At 50.4% G+C, this 23,920-nt stretch overlaps 1 protein-coding gene across 4 annotated transcripts in view; it reads right to left on the bottom strand.

The window, feature by feature from the left end:
• Positions 1-23,920, bottom strand: part of BDH1 (3-hydroxybutyrate dehydrogenase 1) — a 54,175-nt gene that overhangs the window by 11,273 nt on the left and 18,982 nt on the right. For 3 of the 4 annotated variants that reach the window (XM_029068777.2, XM_029068778.2, XM_001512873.5), the window contains exons 2-5: positions 20,213-20,338; positions 16,816-16,888; positions 11,641-11,751; positions 3,222-3,363 (exon numbers count right to left, since the gene is read on the bottom strand). In XM_029068777.2, coding sequence (XP_028924610.1) covers positions 3,222-3,363; positions 11,641-11,751; positions 16,816-16,888; positions 20,213-20,310 — 424 coding nt within the window. In that variant the 5' untranslated portion in view covers positions 20,311-20,338. Of the gene's footprint in view, positions 1-3,221; positions 3,364-11,640; positions 11,752-16,815; positions 16,889-20,212; positions 20,339-22,145; positions 22,366-23,920 lie in introns of all 4 variants that reach the window. The other variant, XM_007667104.3, reaches the window with a different exon arrangement.

The following is a 23,920-nucleotide window of genomic DNA, read 5'->3' as shown; positions in this document are numbered from 1 at the left end:
GGGCCAAAGAATCTGTTTTAAAACCAAGTTTTCTGTTTTCAGACCAATCCCGATCCTTGGGGTTCATTTTATTGGATTCAGGCAATCCCGGTGAGTACCCGATCCCACTAAACACAGAATTCCTCTCTTGAAGCCAAATTGTAGAGGGAAAACTCAGAGGTCGCTCAGTGGCAGAAGCAGCGTGGCCTAAAGAAGAGCGTGGGCCTGGGAGTCAGAAGGACCTGGGTTCCAATCCCGGCTCCACCGCTTCCCTGCTGTGTGATCTCAGACAAGTCACTTCACTCCTCTGGGCCTTGCTTACCTCATCTGCAAAATGGGGATTAAAACGGTGATCCCCAAGTGGGACACGGACGGTCCGACCTGATACCACTAATAATAACTGTGGTATTTAAGTGCTTACTATGTGCCAGGCACCGTACTAAGCGCCGGGGTGGATACAACCAAATCGGGTTGGACACGGTCCCTGTCCCACGAGGGGCTCACAGTCTCAATCATTAGCTTGTATCTACCCCGGCGCGGAGTACGGTGCCTGGCACAAAGTAAGCGCTTAACAAATACCATAAAAAACAAATCAAAACAAAAAAAATCCCTCATCAAAATATATAGTATTATATAGTATAGATAGTATTTATCTAATAAGGTTATTGCTTCAGTGGCTTTCTGGCTTTTTCCCTGTATAGCTCACTACTGCCCCGGTCACGAGTTAAATGCCCTAATAAAGAATCATTTGCAATGATAAAATACAAGAACTGAACAGGGACCCTTATTTAGTAGCTGGCATTGGATTGCACGTAAAAGGCAACCACACGGAAACTTGGGCTCACGCTCTTTGGTGCTCGTGAGACCCAGAAATCAATCTTCCGGGTCCAGCTAGAAGTCAAAGGGGCTGCTTCCATAATTCCTGGGGAAGGAAACTTAAAAAACCTAGACCCGATCAGCACAAGACACTAATAGAGAGTCCGCCACCTCAATTGGATTAGGGTTGTCATCCAGACCTTTAAAGGGAGGTCTCTTCCAGGCCGTTCTTTAAACCGCCACTATAAGCCACTGGCTCTAATGCAGTTATCTGAGACTGCTGAGCGCAGCTGTTTTCCTTCTTCATGTTTATGGATGCAATATTCTGGCCGGCGCACGGAAGGCGGAGGCTGAATTCTTAACCCGAGGGGTTACATCCTGGGAGGCCAGTGGGACTTTGGCTGCTTCTTTATGTGACAGCAAGACTTGCTCCTTCATTATTTACCAGAGAGAAAGTCAAGCACTGCCTGGTTGGCACCTCCGACGCCAGACACTCGCGCTGCCCGCGTAGAAAATGATGGACCCGGGAGGAGCGAGTAATCACGGGCGTGTTCACTGGGTTCACAGAACTCGCCCAGGCAGCAAACGGGGAAGCCTGTCAGCCCCAGAGCAGGGTGTTTTAATTCATTCTGCAAGCCCTGTCCCATCTGGAGGAAATATCTTCTCCCCGAGTTTCCTTCGAGAAAGCGGGCGTCGTCCCTCGGTCGCGCTAAGCGCTAGACTGCCAGCGGTCGACTGAGATCCACCCTGCAAAGAGCACACCAGCCCGGGGGCCGGGAGGAAAAAATAGAAAATCGGGTCTGCTCCCATTTTTCAACCCAAGGATTGCCTCGTCAGCGCTCCGGGGACCTCTTGTTCCCGGCGTCGGCTTAAGTAAAGCTGAGCCGGTGGAATGATACATAATTCAATAATCCCACCCGGTATCTCTTTTATTGTGCATAAATAGGTAGTTGGCCGCCTCTCGTTACTGTCGGAAGAAGCCAAGCCTGTCTTGTCAAAGAGAAGAACACCCAATTCCTCTCCGCGGTCTTCCGTGGCCCTCTTACCGCCTGCACCTCTGCAAAGTGCTAGGATCGATTTTGATCTCGGAAGCAACAGGCTGATGAGGAGCTTTCAAACAGACCCAGAGAACAGTCCCCTACTCTCCCTTAACCCCCAGCCCCGCCATGGGTAGAGCATGGGCCGGGGAGCCAGAAGGACCTGGGTTCTTATCCCACCTCTGCCATCTGTCTCCTGTGTGACCTTGGGCAAATCGCCTCACTTCTCTGTGCCTCAGTTACCTCATCTGCAAAATGGGGATTAAGACTGCGAGCCTCATGTGGGTCAGAGCCTGTGTCCAACCTGATTAGCTTTATCTACTCCTGAGCTTAGAAGAGTCCTTGTTGCATAGTGAGCACTTAACAAATGCTTTTATTATTATTATTATTAACCACGTTCACTGGCCCTTGAATGATGCCATCTGCTCCACCTTCGATTGCGCCTTCCTCTCCCCACGGGGTTCCGTGGGAGACAGAGTGAAAGACCAGACGTGGAGAGAGCATTTGAACCTTTTCCTGCTAGCGGAGGGAATCGTTGGATTTTCCCCCTCTCCTTACTGAAAAGACGAGAAGAGGCTGCCGGAGAGTGAACTCCGGGAATCGATCCATCCCGGACCCTCAAAGCGATGGCTCCCCGCAGGGGGAAACGAATGAGCTGCACTGGATGCTGAGGTAGGACCTCGGGAGCTTAATCGATTTAAAATAATCTGACAGACTCATGGGGCTGGAAGACCACTCCCGAGGTCAGCTAGAGCTTCCCGGCCTTGACCCAAGACAGACTGCCTTGACCTTAACGGCGGATCTTCGACGCCGTCAAACGTGCAGGGGCCGGCTAGTCTGGCTCCTAGGAATGCTAATGTTTATCTCCCAATTTGCCCATCCCATCTAGGCAACAGGGTCACCTTCTAGCCCCTGACAAGACTGTTTCTCCTCTTTTTATTTCCTTGTCAATCATATTTACGGAGCGCTTACGGCGGGCAGAGCTAGCCGTGCCAGCAGCTGGCCGTCTGCTCCCAGATAATAACACTGCTAATAATAATTGCGGTATTTAAGCACTTACTACGTGCCAGGCACTGTACTGAACGGCGGGGTAGACACAAGGTAATTGAGTTGGACACGGTCCCTGCCCCACTTTGGGCTCACAGTCTTAGTCCCCATTTTACAGACGAGGTGACTGAGGGACAGAGAAGTGAGGTGACTTGCCCAAAGTCACACGGCAGATAAGTGGAGGAGACGGCATTGGAACCCAGGTCCTCCCGGCTCCCACGTCCTCTCTCTACCCACTAGGCCACGCCGCTTCCAGAGGTACGTCGGCCAAAGGGCCTCCGGCAGTTCTGCGAGGCTCCTGGCGGTACAGCTCCGACCCTCTCCCGGAGGGAGTTTACTCACCCTTTTCAGGGTCCTTCAGATGAGCCCTGACCAACTCCATGGCTTTCTGCACTTCTTCCTGACTGCACACGTTCAGCTGGACGGTCCTCAGCCGCTCGCTCTGCACGCTGTCCAATTCGCGCACCCCGGCATCTCCTTTATCCTAGGCAGGCAAGGAGAAGTGATTGAAAACATTTCCCCGCCCCTGGCCTCTCTGCCAGAAGGAGAGCAGGATAAAAGAGGAAGAAAGCCGGGGCAGGAACGCACACAATAGCTGTGGCATTTCTCAAGTGCTCACTCTGTGCCCCGCGCTGTCCTGAGCGCTGGGGTAGATACAAGATAATCGGGTTGTATCCTGTCCCTGTTCCACATGGGGCTGCTGTGTGACCACGGGCAAGTCACTTCATTTCTCTGGGCCGCAGTTCCCTCGTCTGTAAAACAGGGATTAAGAATGTGAGCCCCATGGGGAACGTGGATTGTGTGCGATTATCTTGCATCTACCTCAGCCCTTAGCAGCGCCCGGCACGTACCGTGCGCTTAACAAATACCATGAAGCAAGAAATTTGTTCTAGAAAGCAAGCTTTAGTTGAGTGTAAATGGGAGAGAGAACAGCTATTTAATTCTCATCTCACATACGAGGAAAATGGAAGCGCAAATAAGTGAAGTGACTTGCCCGAGATGACACAGCAGGCAAACGGCAGAGCCGACTGGCAGGCCGGTGCTCTTTCCGCTAGGCCACGCTGCTTCCCTAACATTCCGGGATCAACCCGGGCAATAATAACGTTGGTATTTGTTAAGCGCTTACTATGTGCGGAGCACTGTTCTAAGCGCTGGGGTAGATACAGGGTAATCAGGTTGTCCCATGTGAGGCTCACAGTTAATCCCCATTTTCAGATGAGGTAACTGAGGCACAGAGAAGTGACTCGCCCACAGTCACACAGCTGACAAGTGGCAGAGCCGAGAGTCGAACTCACGACCTCCGACTCCGGAGCCCAGGCTCTTTTCCACTGAGCCACGCTGCTTCCTAAAGGACTCCCGGAGGACTCCCAACCTTGCTCACATGACTGTTCAAGGCTTCCCCTCCCAATCAGGGAGAAATCCCCACCTCCCATCCCTCTTTCCCAGGGCCGGCTACTTCCAGGGGCGGAAGAGAACTTCTCAACTTCCGGGAGTTGGAAGAAACGCTGTAGTTTGGGAATCCCTAGGCATCCACCGGCTTCTGGTGTCCCCAGACACCTCCACCTGTCTCGAATTTACAGAGGCCAGCTACAGCACGCGCGGTTTTCTTCGCTTTGGAAGCCCTGTGGGATCGGGGGGAAAGATCTGCTTCCCGAGTTTCCTCCGAGAAACCGCTCGTCGTCATTTTGCCAGGCTATAACTGATAACGGTCAGGGCACAGCAGCCCGGAGCGGGGTTCCTGCTGTGGCCACAACGGCAGGCGGGATCCATCTTCATTTCCCGCCAGAGCCGCCGCCCAGTCCAGTGTTCCATTCTGCGGGAAATCCCACAGAAATGTCGACGTCTCTCACCGCTCAACGGCGTTTAGCAAATGCCGGGTAAACGCGAGCAGCCTCCCACGGACCGGAGCTCGCGCTTTCCGGGGAACTGTGGCGGGCGGGACCGGCTCTACTTCTGCCAACCTGCTCCAACCTGGTCGACACACACATCTGACCTTCCGGGACCCTCAGGAGCGGCTCTGGGGGCTCTAAGGTCCCTGAGTTTCCATGCGGTCACATGGTGTCGTGGCTAGAGCACGGGCCTGGGAGTCAGAAGGACCTGGGGGTTCCGACCCTGGCTCTGCCATTCGTCTGCTGTGTGACCTTGGGTAAGTCACTTCATTTCTCCATGCCTTAGGTTCCTCATCTTTGAAAGGGGGATTGAGACTGTGGGCCCCATGTGGGACGGGGCTGTGTCCAACCCGATTTGCTTGTATCCACCCCGGTGCCTGGCACACTGTAAGCACTTAAAAACTCTATTACTATTATCACTATTATTATTAATGGCGGACCTTCGATGCCACCAAATGGGCAGGGGCCGGCTAGTTTGGCTCCTAGGTATGCTAATGTTTATCTCCCAATTTGCCCATCCCATCCAGGCAACAGGGTCACCATCTAGCCCCTGAGAAGACTGTTTCTCCTCTTTTTTCTTCATTGTCAGTCAGTCAATCATACTTATGGAGTGCTTACTGTGGGCAGAGCACTGTACTCAGCGCTTGGGAGAGTAGAATCTAAAAATATAATAGATACTCCCTTCCGACATCGAGCTGGGCTGGGCATTCCCACCCTGATATTCAGCACTGCAAGGATACTCAACTAAAGCTTGCTTTCTAGAACAAACTTTTTGTTTCATGGCATTTGTTAAGCGCACAGTAAGTGCCAGGCATTGCTAAGTGCTGGGGTAGATGCAAGATAATCGGACACAATCCACGTTCTAAAGGGGCTCACAATCTTAATCCCTATTTTACAGACGAGGGAACTGAGGCCCAGAGAGATGAAGTGTCTTGCCCACGGTCACACAGCAGGCAGGTCCTTCTCTCTCTCAGGCCCGTGCTCTATCAACTGTTTCTCTCAATTGCTTCTCAAACCTGAAACTAATTTTGCCCGATTCCCCTAACTCCAGGGTGCAAGAAGTCATTATTGCTTTTCTCTTTTGCCTCTCCTCCTCCTCCTCCTCCTCGCAGGAACCTGATTCAAAAATAACTTCCAGGCCAGGCAGCCCCATCTGCTACCTATCACTAGACTGAGATCCAAGCCCACCTTCAGTGTCAGACTTAGACCAAGAGGGACACAGCTCTCTAAGCCACATAATTGGTGAGATGTTCTTCCCCTCGATTCTGTTTATTGCCATTGTTCTCGTCTGTCCGTCTCCCCCGATTAGACCGTAAGCCCGTCAGAGGGCAGGGACTGTCTCTATCTGTTACCCATTTGTCCATTCCAAGCGCTTAGTACAGTGCTCTGCACATAGTAAGCGCTCAATAAATACTATTGAATGAATGAATGGTCTCTATCGAGCGCTTACCGTGTGCAGAGCCCTGTGCTAAGCCCTTAGGGGAATGCAATATAACACAGTGGGAAGACACGTTCCCTGCCCACAAAGAATTTACAGTCGAGAGGGGGAGACGGGCATTAATATAAATAAATTACAGATACGTGCGTAAGTGCTTTGGGGCCGAGGGAGGGGTGAATATCACGCGTTGAAAAACGAACACATCCAAGAGATGGATCCCCCCCAGTTCCACCCTCCCGCTCCAAGTATTTTCTCTGTCCAGGATCTTTGTTCTTCAGTCCTCACCCGCTCTGGTTACTGGCAGGATTTCAGGTGCTCTTCCCTGCACGCTTCTGCCATCTTCTCTGACGGTGTCCGTCCTTCCTTTGCTCGGGGGTTTCGTTCGGATGCAGACGGGGTTAGTACCGTACGGATTAGTATCGGATGCGGTGAGGGTCTGCTTGCCCCGATCTCACACACACACACGACTTTGCAGGGATGTGCATGGAAACTTAGCAGCTGTGGGCGTGTGAGCGCTTAAAAATTAATATGAGACAGGCACAAGCTGAGAGCAGGTGCTGGAAAACATCACTGAGGTTTGGGCTGGCTTTACAGGCTGAGATGGCTAGATCACACAAAGAGTTCATCTGAAGAATTCACAAGGAGCCAACATGCGATATTGCAGAGATCTGAAGATGAGGCAGTAGACACTGAAGAGAACTGAGGGAAAGCACCAAAACCGCGATTCATCCAAGAGGTTATGAAATCAACCCCCGAAGGAGCTGGCCTGAGATTGTTTTATGTTCTTGCATTTTTCTGGAGAAAAGGGAGTTTAGAAAAAGTGTGGCATTTAGAAGGAATTCAAAAACTCCTTTCAAGGATGTTGTTTTCCTCAGTAAATCTTGCTCTCGGCTCTCTTCTAACAAACACTGCTTTCAGAGAGTTGAAAAAGGAGCTCTCTCTTCATAATTAATAACCGTGGTATTTGTCTAGTGCTTACTATGCGCCGAGCACTAGCCTAAGTGCTGGGGCAGCTACCAGATAATCAGGTCCCACATGGGGCGCACAGTCTAAACGGGAGGGAGAACAGGTACTGACTGAGTCCCCATTTGACAGATGAGGTAACCGAGGAACAGAGAAGTGAAGTGACTTGTCCAAGATCACCCACTAGACGAGCGGTGGAGCCGGGATTAGAACCCAGCTCCTCTGACTCCCAGACCCGTGCTCTTTCCCCTAGGTCTCACTGCTTCCTCTCATCCCTGGATCTTCTTAAAGAATTACATGGCCCACCCAGTTGCGGTCCAGACCAATGGACCAGACCAGGCTAACGGACGGACCAGACCAGAGCGAGTCTGGCGACTGCGTAATGTCCTCTTTCCCCTTTCTCTGCTCTCAAGCCCCCGGGGAAATGGGTTGCCAGAATTCGCAGGCAGGTAGCCCTGTTTGCTGCTGTTTGCCCCTTTACGCTCGTTTCCACTGCAGAGCTCAACACGGCAGAGAGGCCTGGATGCTAAATAAGGAATGAGACATACAGGTATCAACACTCTCTCCATGCTCATTCAGTCTATTCAACAGAAGCAGAAACGTGGCTCGAAAAATACCCTCTGCGTCTGTCGTCTTCGGGCCTCTACAGCTATCAAAGAGATGTCAGACCATTAAAGTGCAATTGCCACGACAGCTACAGCAATCGATCAGTCGATCCACGGCATTTATTGAGCACCTGAGTCAAAACACTTGGGAGAGACGAGAACGAGCAAGACGCTGACCTGTCCTCAAAGATCTTAAAATGTAAGGGATCTCTGAAATTTAAGGTCTTAAAATTTACGATTCCACATTGTGAACTGTGGAGAGAGTCGAAAACGTGTTGCTTCGTATTTTCTTTGAATGGATTCACTTGTTCATTCGATCGAATTTAGTGAGCGCTTAATGTGGGCAAAGCACCGGACTAAACGCTTGGGAGAGTACAATAACGATAAACAGACACATTCCCCGTCACGACGTGCTTACGGTCTAGATGCCCGCCTGTGGGGCTTTGATTCATCAGTGCTTATGGGCTAACTCGGAGCCTAATGTGGTTTAACGACGTCACGCAACAAATCCACGGAGAAAGCAGAACTAGGAGCAGGCGCAAATAGCGCTTGACTCCGTAGGTCCCACCCCGGAGGAGAAGAGGCAGACCGAGGCCGACCCGGCTGCCCTGCACAGACAGTCGGGGCCGAGTCTCTGCTACTTTGCCTGTGCTCCGAAGTCAAGGACACACTCTTCCCCCTGAGCCCCGTATTATGGACGAGGCGGCGTCGAGCCTGCCTTTGACCATGAAAACAAAGGAGATGTGACGGGGCTGGAGACGACGGTGTCTCCTTTTCCCCTCTTAGAAGCCAAAGACCATCTCTTCTTTCCAATCCCTTGCCTCAATCTCAGACGTCGCATCCATTTTAGCTACCAGAAGGAGGGCGGATGGGTGATCTGTCATCACACCACCATCCAACTTGACCGGCCGTTATTTATTTATTTTTTTATGGTACCTGTTCAGTGCTTACTAAGGGGCAAGCACCGTATTATGTGCCGGGGTAGGTACAAGGTAATCAGGTTGGACACAGGCTCACAGTCCTAACCCCCATTTTACAGAAGAGGGAACCGAGGCCTAGAAAAGTTAAGTGACTCGCCCGAGGTCCCCCAGCAGGCGAGTGGCAGAGACTGGAACCCAGGTCTTTGCCTCCCAAGCTCGTGCTCTAACCACCAGGCCATGCTTCTTCTCAGGAGCATACTATTATGATGCCAGGGTCTTAATCAGTGATATTTACCGTGTACTTACTGAGGGCAGAACACCGTACGAGGTGCCTGAGAGAGTTCCCTGCCCATAATGCAGCCTCTTTTCACCACAGAATAAATTCTGAGACGTCATCACATACCGGGGCTCTGTGATTTAGCTTCCCGTTCCGCCAGTCAGTCAGTCAATCGTATTTACTGAGCTCTTACTGTTTGCAGAGTGCTTATTGTATGCAGAGAGCTCTACTAAGTGCTTGGGAGAGTACGGTATAACAGACACACTGCCTGCCCACAGTGAGCTTACGGTCTAGATGGGGAGACAGACATTACTATCGATCAATCAGTAAATTGGCTGAACTCAAAACACTCAATTGGTGAAAAAACACTGAGCCCTTCAACAGCCCCCCCCTCGAAATAGGGGTTTATCCATCTTCCTTAGAGCAGATAGATGATACACAAAAATGTGCAATTACCGGCTGGGCAACAGAGGCAGAAACACTGGGAAATCATTCATTCATTCATTCAATAGTATTTATTGAGCGCTCACAATGTGCAGAGCACTGTACTAAGCGCTTGGGATGCACAAATCGGTAAATCGTAAATGAACAGTTCTAGGTGTGTCAAAGTATGTCTCCCTTGGGAAGCAACATGGCGTAGTTGATCGAGCACGGACCAGGGAGTCAGAGGGTCATGGGTTCTAATTCCAGCTCCACTCCCTGTCCGCTCTGTGACCTTGGGCAAATTACTCTGCTTCTCTGGGCCTCAGTTACCTCATCTGTAAAATGGGGATCGAGACCGAAAGCCCCATATTGACAGAGGCCGTGTCCAACACGATTTGCTTGTATCCACCCCAGTGCTTAGTACAGTGCCTGGTACACAGTGAGTGCTTAACAAAAACCATCATCATCATATTATCATTACTTATAATAAGATATTTCTTAAATTGAGAAAGTCGGAAAATCAGGATCCCATCTGGATCTCTCATATGACTCAGTAAGACCAACCGGGTTAATGCCTAAATCGTCTGTCAGGAATCCCCACGGGGGCTACTATTCTACCATGCACCCTGGAAGGTGGCAGAGGAAAACAACCTCTCTCCATCCCCTCTCCTGCCCGCGCTTAGGGCCAGAGGCAGAGGAATTAACTGCTACCTCCTCTGTCCCTCCCTCCTGCCCTCCACAACCCAACCCCCACCGGGCTTTTCAGTCACCTCGGTGATCTACGTGAAGGGGAGAGACGAGGGACAACTCCGCTGAAGGCCAAATGGCTGGCAACGCTGTCCCGTCAGCTGCCCCAGCGCCGAGCCCCTAAACGGAGTCGTCCGCGGCACGCCCGCTCCGAGACGCTGCGTAATGTCTCTGTGGCGTGTACATTCTTCCCCTCCCCCGTTGCTCACGTTCAAGTCATAACCCGCTCGTTTCCCGCAAAGCCGGCTCATTAACTGGACGTTCAGGTCCCCGCTTCGGTAATCGGGGACGTCAGGCCTGGATCCGACCACAAAGAACCATCGCTCTCCAGGCCGTGGACACAAACGGCCTGAAAATACAATAATTCCTCATTGGAGAGCAGAGAAAGTTTGGAAGATCTCAGCGCGCTCTTCAATCTATCTGATGCACTAAGAATGCTGACCCAACTCCGATAATTAGATGAGCACCTGACCTTGCACGCTGTAATAATAATAACTACGGTATTTGTTAAGCACTTACTACGTGCCAGGCACTGTACTAAGCGCTGTACTCAAGTCTGTGGTCTGGGAGTGCTCACCCATTCATTCGATTGTATTTTTGAGCACTCACTCTCGGCAAAGCAAAGTCTAGGAGTTTGGGAGCATAGGACATAACAACAAACAGACATATTCGCTGCCCACAACGACTTTACAGTCTAGAAAGAAGTACGTGAAAAAAGCCAGGTCATTTGTTCCTAGGGACGATGATGACGACGACGATGATGATAATACCGTCTAAGCGCTTATTATACGACAAGCGCCGTACCAAACTCTGGGGCAGATACAGGATCATCAGGTCAGGCACAGTCCCTGCCCCGTACGGGGCTCCTGGTCTAGGCAGGAGGGAGAACAGATATTGAATCCCCTTTTTGTAGATGAGGGAATGGAGACACAGAGAAGCCCAGTGACTTGCTCAAGGCCACACAGCAGTCAAATGATAAAGCTGGGATTAGAACCCGGGTCCTCTGAATCCCAAGTCCGTGCCCTTCTCATGAGGGGCTCTACCTCCCGTCCCCCGAGATCTCGACTACCGAGGCTCCCTCTGACATCGTAAGAGCGGCTCTGTATCGAGGAGAGGGAGAGAGAAAGAGAGACAGAGAGAGAGAGAGCAAGAGAGAGCCTCAGAACGCGGTCGGGTCCTCGGGGGACAAAATCTGTCTGCGGGATCACGTTCCGAGTCATATGTCCTCGTAAATCAAGGAGTGTATGCAGGCAGGAAGCAGAAGGGGCAAAGTGAGCATAAACAAGGAGCAATTAACACTCCTATCTCCAGCCTCTGGGAAATTCAATATGGAGCCAAGTGAGGTTCCCGGCCCAGCGTGCCCGCGTGCCCGCTTGGACAGGCCGGTTGGGGCTCCGGCTGGGGCAGGGCCAACTCCCTCCGGAGGTGCCCTCTGCTCAGCCTGACTGTGCTGCGGGGGCCGCGGGGGGAAACTGGGTGAAAGAGGCTCCGTCTCCTACCTTGAGTAAGCAGCCGGCGAACACGACGAAGCCTTTCGAATGCAGGTGCTTGGCTAAGGAGAAGCCGAATCCTGAATCGCAGCCAGTGACGAGCACGGCTCTGCTGCCAATCTGTCAGACGCATCCAAACAAACACCCCGCAAGGGAGAGGAGTTAGAAAATTCAGCCACGACACATGCTGCGGTGCTCTGCGCACCGTCAGCGCTCAAATAGGATCGATTGATGGATGGACGCTTCCTCTGACGGTTCCCGGGACCCCCTCACACGCAGAAGTTCCGGGGATGCTCCAGGTAAACCCCAACCCAAGGTTCTTCCCTGGGGATAAGAGAGGTAGTAAAGTAGCGGCTAGAGCACGGGACTGGGAGTTCTCACTGTGCCTCGATCTCGCCTGTCCCGCCGCCGACCCCTGGCCCACGTCCTCCCTCTGGCCTGGAACGCCCTCCCTCCTCGAATCCACTAAACGATCCCTCTTCCCCCCTTCAAAGCCCTACTGAAGGCGCACCTCCTCCAAGAGGCCTTCCCAGACTAAGCCCCCCTTTTCCTCAGCTCCCCCACGTCTGTGTCACCTCGACGTTCTCCCTTTGCTCTTCGCCCCCCCTCACCCTGCCCCACAGCACTTATGTGTATATGTATAGATCTATAATTCTATGGATTTATATTGATGCTGTTTAGTTGTTTTGGTGTGTATATATCTATAATTCTATCTATTTCTATTGATTATCTATTATATATATTTTATATTTTTCCCCTTCTCCCTCTGTTCCCTCTTGCCTCCCCCCACCTCCCCTCAGCTAAGCCCCCTTTTCCCGCTTTTCCTTCTGCTTCTCCCCCTCTCCCTTCCCCCCACCTCAGCACTGTGCTCGTCTGCTCATTTGTATATAGTTTTATTACCCTATTTATTTTGTTAATGAGACGTACATCCCCTTGATTCTATTTATTGCTATTGTTTTTGTCCGTCTCCCCCGATTAGACTGCAAGCCCGTCAGTGGCCAGGGATGGTCTCTATCCGTTGCCGAACTGTACATTCCAAGCGCTTAGTACAGTGTTCTGCGCATAGTAAGTGCTCAGTAAATACTATTGAATGAATATTGATGCCACTTTACTTGTTTTAATGTCTGTCTCCCCGCCCTTCTAGACTGTAAACCTAGTGTGGGCAGGGATTGTCTCTCTTTTTTGCCGAATTGTACTTTCCAAGCACTCAGTACAGTGCACGGCACCCAGCAAGCACTCAATAAATACGATTGAATGAATGAATGAAAGAAAGACCTGGATTCTAATCTCTCCTTCGCCACTTGTCTGTGTGACCTTGGGCACGTCATTTTACTTCTCTGTGCCTCAGTTACTTCATCTGTAAAAAGGGGATTAAGACTGTGAGCCCCAGGTGGAATATGGACTGTGTACAACCTGCTTAGCTTCTATCCATCCCAGTGTTTAGTACAGTACCTGGCACACTGTAAGCTCTCAACTCACAGCATACAAAAAGTTGGGCTCTCACGGTTCCTCCCCGGTCCTCATCCCCACCCCATTTTCCCAGAGCCTAGGGAAACTCCCCGTCATCCCCCCAACCCACTTGGCTACGTATTAACTGGCTAAACTAGTTACGTAGAGCCTCAGCTCTTCCTAAAATGGGGTTGCTTTCTCCTGCTGCTATTTAAGTATCTGGGGAACACTTCAGAATCCTCTATAATACTGTAAAATGAACAAACCAAATGTATACAGAGTCAGTCAGTCAGTCGACCACATTTACGGAGTGTTTACAGTGTGAAGAGCACTGAATAAGCCCTTGGGAGAGTACAATATAACAACATAACCGACACATGCCCTGCCCGCAGTGAGTTTACAGTCTAGGGGGCAGACATTAATATAAATTAAAAAATTAAAGATATGTGCATAAGTGCAGTGGGGCTGGAGGGGGATGAAAGAAGGAAGCAAGTCAGAGCGGCGCAGAAGGGAGTGGAACAAGAGGAAAGGAGGGTAGTCAGGAAAGCCCTCTTGGAGGAGGTGGGCCTTCAATAAGGCTTTGAAGCAGGGGAGGATCACTGTCGAGATTTAATAATAATATTATAATTACAGATATTACGGATTTGAGGTGGGAGGGCGTCCCAGGCCAGAAGCGGGGCGTGGGCGAGAGGTCGGTGGTGAAAAAGACGAGACTGAGGTACAGTGAGAAGGGTAGCATTGGAGGAGCGAAGCGCGCGGGCTGGGTTGTAGTAGGCGACTAGCGAGGTGAGGTAGGAGGGGGAAAGGTGATCGAATGGTTTAAAGCCAATGGTGAGGAGTTTTTGTTGGATGTGGAGGTGAATGGGCAACCGCTGGAGGTTCTTGAGGAGAGGGGAAACCCGGCCCGAATATTTTACTCCTTATTTATCAATCCCAAGGGTACCAAGGGTACTATCCAACCTTTTTCTGTTCAAAGATGAAGGTGTAATACCCTGGAGTCACTGGTATGATTTAAAAGAAAAGAATATTGCCACTGGATTATTCTTCCTCTGTGTGCTTTACATCCCATGGATTAAATGCCGACGTTCCCCAGGATAACTTTAACCTACAGAGAGATTCATGCCTCTCCCTCGGCTGGGAGGAGGCTGTGGAGGAGACACGGGCTCCCACAGCTCTTCACCAGAGGGGCAGTACGTGGAAACGTGAAGATAACGGCAGGGGGAAGGGCCACCTAATAAAAATAATAATAACTGTGGCTTTCGTTAAGCGCTTACTATTTGCCAAGCACTGTAACAATACTGAAGGTATTTAAGTGCTTACTGTGTGTCAAGCACCGTTCTAATCGGGAGGGACACGGTCCCTGTCCCAAATGGGACTCCCAGTCTTAGTTCCCATTTTACAGGTAAGGTAACTGAGGCACAGAGAAGTGAAATGACTTGCCCAAGGTCACACCACAGACAAGTGGCAGAGCTGGGATTAGAACCCAAGTCCTTTTGACTCCCAGGCCCCTACTCCCTCCACTAGGCCACGCTGCTTCCTTTTGTATCCCACCCGCCGGGGTGGAAACAAGATCATCAAGTCCTAAATGATAATGGTGGTATTTGTTCAGCGCTTACTATGCGCGGAGCACTGTTCTAAGCGCTGGGGTAGGCACAAGGGAATCAGGTTGTCCCACGTGGGGCTCACCACCTTAATCCCCATTTTACAGATGAGGTAACTGAGGCACCGAGAAGTTCAGTGACTTGCCCAAAGTCACCATCGATAAATAGGGCTCACAGTCTAAGCAGGAGGGAGAACAACGGTGAACCCTTCTTTGGCAGATGAGGGAACTGAGGCCCGGAGAAATTAAGTGACTTGCCCAAGGTCTCACAGCAGGCAAATGTTCTCCCCACGTTTCCTCTCCCCCCAGCTGCAGAGCACGGGGAGGGAGTTGGTTCAGAGACAGGGACACAACAGACCTAACAGACAACATTTCTCAGCTTGGTTTTCGTTCCACAAGGGTGGAAGACAATTACCCCGCCGTGGAACAGCGACTGCATCTGATCTAATTATCTTGTATCTACCCCGGTGCATCGATGCTTGCCGCAGAGTAAGAGCTCAACAGAGACCACAGATCTATCCCCATCCGTGTGCGCTTGGCTCTGGTTATCTCCCGGCTGTTGGCCAATCAGGAGTGGGCTACGGGAGGTGTTTTCCAGCAAATCCAATCCTTTTGGCTATCCTGAACGTCGGGAAAAACCGACGAGAGGGAGAGCGACATTGGAGGGCGCTCTGCAAGGAGGGCACGTGGCTAGTGCCTTCTCAGCTGCGTGTGATACGGCAGTTAGGCCCATGGGATTTTCCAGGTTGGGTTCTTCTGATCTCTGCTTTTTTTTTTTAAAAAAAAAGACAGATGAAAGTTTAAGTAACCCACTGCCAATATTTACAGACTCACAGGCCACGCATTTCATTCGACAGAGAATCTTCCAGAAGCAAATTCCCCTCTGTGGTCCGCAGGACACTGATCCTTGGATGGCCTCTAGGGCTCATTAACGTCAAAGGTAAAGGACTGACGTAAGAAGCGAGCTGAGTAGACACAACGCTGCAGTGTGGCCTGGTGGATAGAGCAGGGGGCCGGGAGTCAGAAGGACCGGGGTTCTAGTCCCGGCTCTGCCACTTGTCTGCAGTGGGACCTCGGGCAAGTCACTTCACTTCTCTGTGCCTCAGTTACCTCATCTGTAAAACGGGGATTACGACTGTGTCCAACCCGTCACCCGCGTCCTGCCTCTGGCCTGGAATGCCCTCCCTCCTCATATCTGACAGAATATTCATTCATTCAATAATATTTATTGAGCGCTTACTATGTGCAGAGCACTGTACTAAGCGCTTGGAATGTACAATTGGGCAACAGATAGGGACGATCCCTGCCCACTGATGGGCTTACAGTCTAATTGGGGGAGACAGACGGACAAAAACAAGCCGGCTTAATCACAATTAAGACAATGACTCTCCCCCTCCTTCAGAGCCTTACTGAAGGCACATTGCCTCCATGAGGCCTTCCCTGACTCAGCCCTCCTTTCTTCTCCCACTCCCTTCTGCATCGCCCTGTCTTGCTCCCTATATTCATCCCCCCTCCCAGAATTTATGTCCATATCTATATTTTTATGAATGTTTGTCTCCTCCTCTAGACTGTAAGCTCAATGTGGGCAGGGAATGTGTCCGTTTATTGTTATATCATACTCTCCCAAGGGCTTAGTACAGTGCTCTGAACACAGCAAGCATTCAGTAACTACGACTGATTTCCACCGCAGCGCTAAGAACAGCACATAGTAATTAATGTTGGTATCTGCTAAGCGCTTACTATGTGCCGAGCACTGCTCTAAGCGCTGGGGGAGATACAGGGTCATCGGGTCGTCCCACGTGAGGCTCACGGTGAATCCCCATTTTACAGACGAGGGAACTGAGGCACAGAGAAGTGAAGTGACTTGCCCCCAGTCACACAGCTGACAAGTGGCAGAGCCGGGAGTCCAACCCATGACCTCTGACTCCGAAGCCCAGGCTCTTTCCACTGAGCCACGCAAGCGCTTAACGAATGCCACAATTATTATTATTATTGTGAGCTTGCCTTAGGAGAAACTCCCACTCGGGACTGCCCAGGAAAGCAGGACCTGAGGACTCAAAGGAAGGGGGTTTCGTCACTCTCTGCGGGTTAAGCATTTGGGACCGTTCCCAGGCCGACCTGGCATCTGCACTCACCTGGTCCACGTCGCCGGCGTAGGATCGACGGCCATCTGGGGTAAAGGGGGGAGAGTCAAATCGTTGCACGGGCCTGCCGGGGAGACAGTCATGAGAACACTGCGAGATCCCCGAATGGGCAAGGCTTCGACATTCCCGCTCAGCTCTCTTGGAAGTCACTGAGCCTGTCGGCAGTCTGCTGGCGCCAGAGCAAAGGCATTTGAGGACGGGGTGTACGATGGAGAGTTGAGCTCGGGTTGCCTCTCTCCCACCTCCCCCCACCTCGCCTAAGTTTGGCAAAAGTGGAGCTCTCCAAGGACCTCGCTAACTGACCCCAGGGCTTCAGTTATCGATGCTATTGACCGACGTGGCTGGCACCCTGGGGAACTTCTGATTGTAAAGGCCCCTCCGCTCAGACGAGCCTTTGCTTATAATTCTGGTTGTAAGCTCCGTTTTTTTCTTAAAAGGGTATTTGTTAAGCTCTTATTATACGGCAGGCGCTGGGGAAGATACCCGATAATCAGTTTGGATCCAGTCCAAGTTCCACGTGGGGCTCACAGACTCATTCCCCATTTTACTACTACTACTACTAATGATAATATTTGTGATATTTGTTAAGCACTTACTATGTGCCAGGCACTGTCCTAAGCACTGGGGTGGAAAAAGCAAATCAGGTTGGACGCGGCCCCCGTCCCACGTGGGACTCACGGTCTTCATCCCCATTTTGCAGATGAGGTAACTGAGGCACAGAGAAGTAAAGTGACTCGACCGAGGTCACGCAACGGACAACTGGAGGAGCCGGGGCGAGAACCCGGATCCGCGGACTTCCAAGCCCGTGCTCTTTCCACCACGCCGTTAAGCTCCCGCGGTGCCCTGCACACAGTGGAGGCTTAATAAATAGTACCGGTTGATCGATTTCCATGTTAGGAGCACTGAGTACGGTGCTTTGCACACGGTCAGCGCTCAATAAATACGACTGAATGAATGAATGACCGAATGAAGAGGGGGCCACGTAGCTAGGGCAAAACCTATAGTTAGGGGCACTTAGTACAGTGATTTGCACACAGTCAGTGCTCAATAAATAGGACTGAATGAACGAATGACTAAGAGGCCATGTAGCTAGGGCAAAACTTAGAGTTACAAGAAATAATAATAATCCCAGACGTGGATGTGTCTCACTGTGGCAAACACATCCTCCTTCCTTTTCACTAAGACCAAAATGGGATTAGGAAACGGTAACACTTGTCCCGATCATATAGGATCGACTCTAAATGAGCCTCCACGGATCTCAACTTCGGCCTGGGGGAATTACGCCTCGCTGGGTACTTCCTTCTCGGTCCAGAAGTCAGAGTCCATTTTGCAATCGCCTCCCGAGAAAGCTGGGAGCTCTTGGTTTCTCTTTGTTCAGGACGGTGGCAGGATCTGGGAGGCAAGGCAGGTTTGGTGATTCCAGATTCTGTCTTCCCTCGGGCGGACTCTGGGGGACGCAGATGGTAAGGAGGGAAGGCCAGTGTCTTTTGGAAGCAGCATGGCCTAGTGGCTACAGCTGGGGCCTGAAGTCCGAAGGACCTGGGTTCGAGTCCCGGCTCTGCCACTTGTCTGTTGTGTGACCTCAGGCAAGTCCCTTCACTTCTCCGTGCCTCAGTTCCCTCAGCTGTAAAATGGGGATGAAGACCGTGAGCCCCATGTCATCAACCCGATGACCCTGAATCTACCCCAGCGCTTAGAACGGGGTCTGGCACGTAGTAAGCACTTAACAAATAGCATCTGAAAAAAAAGGATGGATAGCACATTCTTCCTTAACTGCACGGCTGCTGGACCGGCCCCAAGGGTGAGATCTGTCCCATGCAGACGAGGGCCATGGGAGGAATTTTCCACTAAAGGGCCTGTCCGAAAATATGCCTTGGCCCAGGCTCACAGGACATTCTGGGAAATCAAGTTGGGGTTGTTTGTCCTTATTCTAGGAACTAGTTGAATTAACTGAGAACTCCCTTGGACAAAGTGGATTTGAGCTGTGTGTAAACTGGATAACCTGACTTTATGTCAGAGTTGCATTTTTCCTGCTTATCCAGATAATTGTTCATCTCTCCACTTCTCTTTGCCTACGCAAACCCAGCTCAAGTTAAGCCATGTCTGAGACTTCAGTTTCTCCTGAGCATTGCTTTTTTTCCCTTGGAAAATCCCTGACTCCAGAAATTCTCATTGGTTCTGTGGACAGGGGTCGTGTTGCCTGAGGCGCTTAGTACAGTGCTTATACGACTGAATAAATGAATGACGTCAAAGCCTCAAAAAATTCCAAATGCTGTTTTAGCTGTCATGAATTGGTCAGAAAGACCCTCAAGGTCCTCCCTAACATTTGATTTTTAGAATGAAAAAACAGTTTACACAAAGAAGGCAGTCGTGTCCGCCTTCTAGACTGCGAGCCCGTAGTTGGGTAGGGATTGTCTCTATCTGTTGCCGAACTGTACTTTCCAAGCGCTTAGGACAGTGCTCTGCACACAGTAAGCGCTCAATAAATACGACTGAATGAATGAATTTACAAATGAACACTTTTTCCTTTCTTCGCTGGACTCTAAGGCTGAGGCCCGAGGAATACACAGTTGGACAGACCAAGCCTAAGATCAATAGGTGCTTAGGAAATTTCCATGGTATTTTTAAACTCACATTCACCATCATCAATAGTGTTGCTTTAACAGCCACTTCTGGGCAGAATACGTGACGATTCCAACTGGGAGGAGGGATAAACCTAACTGCATTTTATACGACCTACTATTCCTTTTCTATTTTGATTCCGACCTGTAAGTTATTATGGACGTACCATTTGGAAAAGGCTATCGAGTACTTACATTTAATCAAATAATTTAAGATGTTCTAATTTATATACATGAAAGTCCAGCTTTCAAACTCTATAGAAAATGAATTTTCTAGCAAATGGGAGCTTTAAACCGTTAATAAAGGCGAAGTTGAGAGAAATTTAATATTTCCGGCTTTTCTCTGACGTGACTAATGGAAACAAAGGTTCTTCTACTTACTGGACCAATTTACAGAAAACAGCAATCTGTGCAGTACAACTGTTCACTTTAAAATGTTACTTACACAACAGCCTTATCATTATTTTCTCCTGGTCACCTTCACAAACCCAGCCAAATGCCCGAGTCCATTCATCTTGCTTGTTATATATTAGATTAATGCCCAGTGGAGTTAAACTGGGAACCAGCCTTTCGTCTTTTCAACTCCGTCCCGCAGACCACTCCAAAGCATTCAAGCTTTCCAGATGATATCTGAGAGAGAACTTGAAAGGCAATAGAGTGACTACTACTCGGAAGGCTACCGGTAACAGAGATTTTTTTTAACAAAAACTTGTCTTGCCTCGAAAAAGTCATTCTTCACTTAGTTTTCCCAACCCGTGATTTCTTACCTCGCACCATTTTGCATGTTCTTGAAATTCAGAGTTTTTCCAGAGAAACCGAAGAAGGGTCGGGTAAGCCGGGTGGTCAACATTATTGCAGTCAGCATGAGGATGGTAGGCTTCTCCCTGTTGGCTCTGAAACACAAAAAGTACGTCTGATGTCCCTTGCCCTCCTCACGAATTAATCAAATGTACTGAATGCTTATTGCGTGTAGAACGCTGTACTAAGCACACGGGAGGGTTCGTTCATTCATTCAGTCAATCGTATTTATTGAGCGCTTACTGGGTGCAAAGCCCTGTACTAAGTGCTTGGGGGAGTACACTGTAACAACAAACAGACCCATTCCTGCCCTCAGCGAGCTCACAGTCTAGACAGTTCGATATAACAGAGTTGGTAGGCATGTTCCCTGCCCACAAAGCGTTATCACTGATGGTGTGTCCCGCCTGACAAAATAAAAATAAAATAAATGGTACAAGGTACAACCTTGTACCTACCCCAGCGCTTAAGTATCCCAGCTCTGCCGCTTGTCAGCTGTGTGACTGCGGGCAAGTCACTTAACTTCTCTGTGCCTCAGTTACCTCATCTGTAAAATGGGGAGTAAGACTGTGAGCCTCGCGCGGGACAACTTGATTACCCTGTATCTACCCCAGCGCTTAGAACAGTGCTCTGCACATAGTAAGCACTTAACAAATACTAACATTATTATTACTATTAAAGCGCCTGGCACCTAGTAAGCGCCTAACAGATACCACTGAGAGAGATTGAGAGACAGAGTTACGGCACTTTTCGGCTTCTGACCACACCAATGTTATTTAATGCCTGACAAAGGACGGGCGCTCAGGTCAATCAGCGGTATCGATTACGGGCTTACTATGTGCAGAGCTTGGGAAAAGCAATAATAATAACTATTATATTTGTTAAGCGCCTCCTAGGTGCCAGGCTCTGGGGTGACAGAAGCAAATCGGGTTGGACGCAGTCCCTGTCCCATGGGGGGCTCCCAGTCTCGATCCCCATTTTACAGATGAGGGAACCGAGGCCCGGGGAAGCAGAGTGACTCGCCCCAGGTCACACGGCAGGCAAGCGGCGGAGCCGGCATTAGAACCCACGACCTTCTGACTCCCAGGCCCGTGCTCTATCCACTACGCCACACTGCTTCTCAGAGTTAGTAGCCTGCGCACAAGAAGCTTTCTGTCTACGGAGGGAGAGAGACACGAAAACAGATTAACAGGGGAAATGGTGGAGTTTAGAGCCGTTTACCTAAGTACAGTGGGGCTGGAGTGAGCATCAAAGTGCTTAAGGGGTACACAGAGAAGCAGCGTGGCTCAGTGGAAAGAGCCCGGGTTTGGGAGTCAGGGGTCATGGGTTCGAATCCCCGCTCTGCCACTTGTCAGCTGGGTGACTGGGGGCAAGTCACTTCACTTCTCTGGGCCTCAGTTCCCTCATCTGTGAAATGGGGATTAACTGTGAGCCTCACGTGGGCCAACCTGATTCCCCTGCATCTACGCCAGCGCCTAGAACAGTGCTCGGCACATAGTAAGCGCTTAACAAATACCAACATTATTATTATTATTACACGGCCACGGTCGTGGTCGATGCAGAGGGGAAGGGTGGAGAGGGGAAATAAAGAGCTTCGACCGGGAAGAAGACCTTTGGGCAGAGATGTATTTTAGGAGGGTTTTGAAGTTGGGGAGAGTGGTGGACTGTGCGATTCGTTCATTCATTCATTAGAAAGATTACGATTAGACCGTACGCCTGTCAATGGGCAGGGATTGTCTCTCTCTGTTGCCGAATTGTACTTTCCAAGCGCTTAGTACAGTGCTCTGCACATAGTAAGAGCTCAGTACATAAATACTATTGAATGAATTCCCAAAGCACCGTACTAAGCGCTTGGGAGAACCCAACAGACAACAGACACGTTCCCCGCCCACAACGAGCTCACACCGAAGGGGGAAGAAGTTCCAGGCCTGAGGGAGACGCGGGCAAAGCGTCGGTGGTGGGACAGACGAGTCGGAGGTACGGAGAGTAGGTTGTCGGAGTTGGAGTAGCGGAGTACGTGGTTGCGGTAGGAGATCAGAACTGGGAGAGCTGATTGAGTGCCTGAAGGCTGCTGGTGAGGAATTTCCGTTTGATGCAGAGGTGGATGAGCAATCACTGGAGTCTTCTGAGGAGAGGGGAGACTTGGTTTTTTCAGATAAATGATCCAAGCAGCAGAGTGAAGTAATAATAATAATGTTGGTATTTGTTAAGCGCTTACTAGGTGCAGAGCACTGTTCTGAGCGCTGAGGTAGGTACAGGGTAATCAGGTCGTCCCACAAGAGGCTCACAGTCATCATCCCCATTTCACAGAGGAGGGAACTGAGGCCCAGAGAAGTGAAGCGACTTGCCCACAGTCACACAGCTGACGGGTGGCAGGGCCGGGAGTCGAACCCATGGCCTCTGACTCCCAAGCCCGGGCTCTTTCCACTGAGCCACGCTGCTTCTCTGTAAGTAAGGACTGGAGAGGGGAGAGACGGGATGCAGAGAGCTCACTCAGGTGCCTCATGCGGTAAGCGAGGCAGGAGGTGGCTCAGGCTGTCAAGTTTGCGAAGGAAAATCGCAGTGAACCTGAGAAAGGTGGAGCGGTGCCTTGGTTTTTTGCTTAATATTTTCAGAAATCCTCTAATTATGGTACTCGTTAAGCGCTTACTCTGTGTCGAGCACCGTTCTAAGCACCGGGGGGTAGATACAAGTGAATCAGGTGGGAGACGGTCCCTGCCGCCCACGGGGCTCACAGTTCAAGTAGGAGAGAGAACACGTATTGAATTCCCATACTGCAGTTGAGAAAAATGAGGCCCAGACTTGCTCAAAGTCACACAGTAGGCAAGCGGTGGAACTGGGATTAGAACCCAGGGCCGCTGTCTCCGAGGCCCGTGTTTGATCCTCTGGGGCTCACTGCTTGGATGAGGAGTGCTTAGAACAGTGTGGTAGCTTTTTGGATGGAGCGAAAAGGGGGGATTCTGAAGATGCTGTCAAGGGAGAACCGACAGGACTCTGTTACACATTGCTCTAAGACCCTAGACCTTTTTCTTTTATGGTATTTGTTAAGCACTTACTATGTGCCCGGCACTGTTCTAAACACTGAGACCAACTGTCTTGAACAGGTGCTTTCGATGCTTACACTTCCTCCTCCCCAAACCCATCACCTTCAACATCTTCCGAACACCTCTACTAGGTGCTTAGGAACAGAGCAGACACGTTCCCTGCCCTTGAAGAGTTCACAGCCCAAAAAGAGACACAAATGGGCGAAAACATCAGGAGCAAACTCTCTGTGAATGCTGCATCACTACAGAGAAGCAGCGTGGCTCAGGGGAAAGAGCCCGGGCTTTGGAGTCAGAGGTCATGGGTTCGAATCCCGGCTCTGCCACCTGTCAGCCGTGTGACTTTGGGCCAGTCACTTCACTTCTCGGTGCCTCGGTTACCTCATCTGTCAAATGGGGATTAAGACGGTGAGCCCCACGTGGGACAATCTGATTCCTACCCCAGCGCTTAGAACAGTGCTCGGCACATAGTAAGCGCTTAACAAATACCAACATTATTATTATTATTATTATTACAGCTTCTCTGGGGAGCTCGAAAACCAACCGAGACACATTAAGGATTCTCTCCTTGGGAGGCTGAATCACATTAGTAGGCATCGATGATGTGAACGCAAGGCAAACGTCTCCTGAGGTTTTAAA

Source organism: Ornithorhynchus anatinus, chromosome 7, assembly GCF_004115215.2.
Source record: "Ornithorhynchus anatinus isolate Pmale09 chromosome 7, mOrnAna1.pri.v4, whole genome shotgun sequence".
Classification (NCBI taxonomy): domain Eukaryota; kingdom Metazoa; phylum Chordata; class Mammalia; order Monotremata; family Ornithorhynchidae; genus Ornithorhynchus; species Ornithorhynchus anatinus.
Note: the sequence above shows the minus strand (reverse complement) of the source record. Positions and strands in the feature narration are given on the sequence as shown.